The 1,112-nt window shown below is 48.8% G+C and overlaps 1 protein-coding gene across 1 annotated transcript; it reads left to right on the top strand.

The window, feature by feature from the left end:
• Positions 1-347: 347 nt before the first annotated feature.
• Positions 348-868, top strand: LOC123256628 (ligand of Numb protein X 2-like; the record flags this gene model as incomplete). Its single annotated transcript, XM_044685214.1, has 1 exon — positions 348-868. A coding segment is annotated over exon 1 (395 nt), but the record flags the coding sequence as incomplete, so codon positions are not given.
• Positions 869-1,112: the final 244 nt, after the last annotated feature.

The raw sequence follows: 1,112 nt of genomic DNA, 5'->3' as shown, positions 1-1,112 counted from the left end.
TCTCCCCCATTATCCTGGGAGCCCATTGAGGGTGGATTGCATTTGCCTTTCCTTGTATGGCCAGCTCCTAGCTTGGTGCCTGGTATACAGTAGGTGCTTAATAAATGTCTGTTGAACTGTGGGAGGAGAAACGCAGAAGAAAAACAACTGCTTGATCACATGGGTTGATGGGAATATCATTGGGGATGGAGACACCAAACGATAACTCTAGTCCAGCTATCAATGATATGGAATTAGGTCTTGATCAATGATACACGTGAAACCCAGTGGAATTGTGGGTTGGCTAAGGGGGGTCGGGGGGGTTTGGGGGAGGGGGAAAGAATGTGAAACATGTAAGTAGGGGGAAATACTCAAAATAAAAATAAAAAATAAATGAATGTCTGTTGACTTGACAGCTGGCCGGCTTGTGCTCTTTGCTCTCTTCCCAGGGTGAATGTGTGTTCGTTGCCCCCCTCCATAACCTAGTGCCGAGAATGGCTTTCTCCGCGCTAAACAGCCCAGCCCAGAGAGCAGATGGTGGCGAGCTGTGTCCCAGCTGTGGGCAGCTACATCAAGCCGTGGACAACCACCTCTATAACTTCCAGGATGAGGTAGACGACGAGCTGATGTGCAACATCTGTCTGCAGCCATTGCTCCAGCCTGTGGACACTCCATGTGGCCACACCTACTGCTACCGCTGCCTGGAAAGCTTCCTGCAAGATTCCGATTTCTGCCCCATGGACCGCGAACCTCTGACATTCCCCAGCTGTCGCAAGTCAACCTTGTTGGTGAGAAACCTGCTGGACAAGCTTATCGTCTTCTGTCCTTTCCATCCCGACTGTCTTCTCACCATGCAGAGGTGTGAGCTGGAGGGTCATCTACAGAATAGGTAAGTAATGAGTACTGAGTATGGGTAGAGTCCAAGGCCCTGGGTTTGAATCCTGCTTCTGTGTGGTACTTACTTAACCTGTAGGTCCTCGGGTGAATTATTTTTCCTCTGGGAGGAAGGAAGGAAATAGACGTTTGTTAACCACCTACTATGTGCCAGGCATGATCTCATTGGATCCTCACAACAACTCTGGGAGAGGGTAACTACTATTATTCCCATTTTACAGTTGAGAAAAATAAGACAC

This window comes from Gracilinanus agilis, unplaced genomic scaffold (genome assembly GCF_016433145.1).
Source record: "Gracilinanus agilis isolate LMUSP501 unplaced genomic scaffold, AgileGrace unplaced_scaffold7245, whole genome shotgun sequence".
Taxonomy (NCBI): Eukaryota; Metazoa; Chordata; class Mammalia; order Didelphimorphia; family Didelphidae; genus Gracilinanus; species Gracilinanus agilis.
This window is presented reverse-complemented; position numbering and strand designations above follow the sequence as displayed.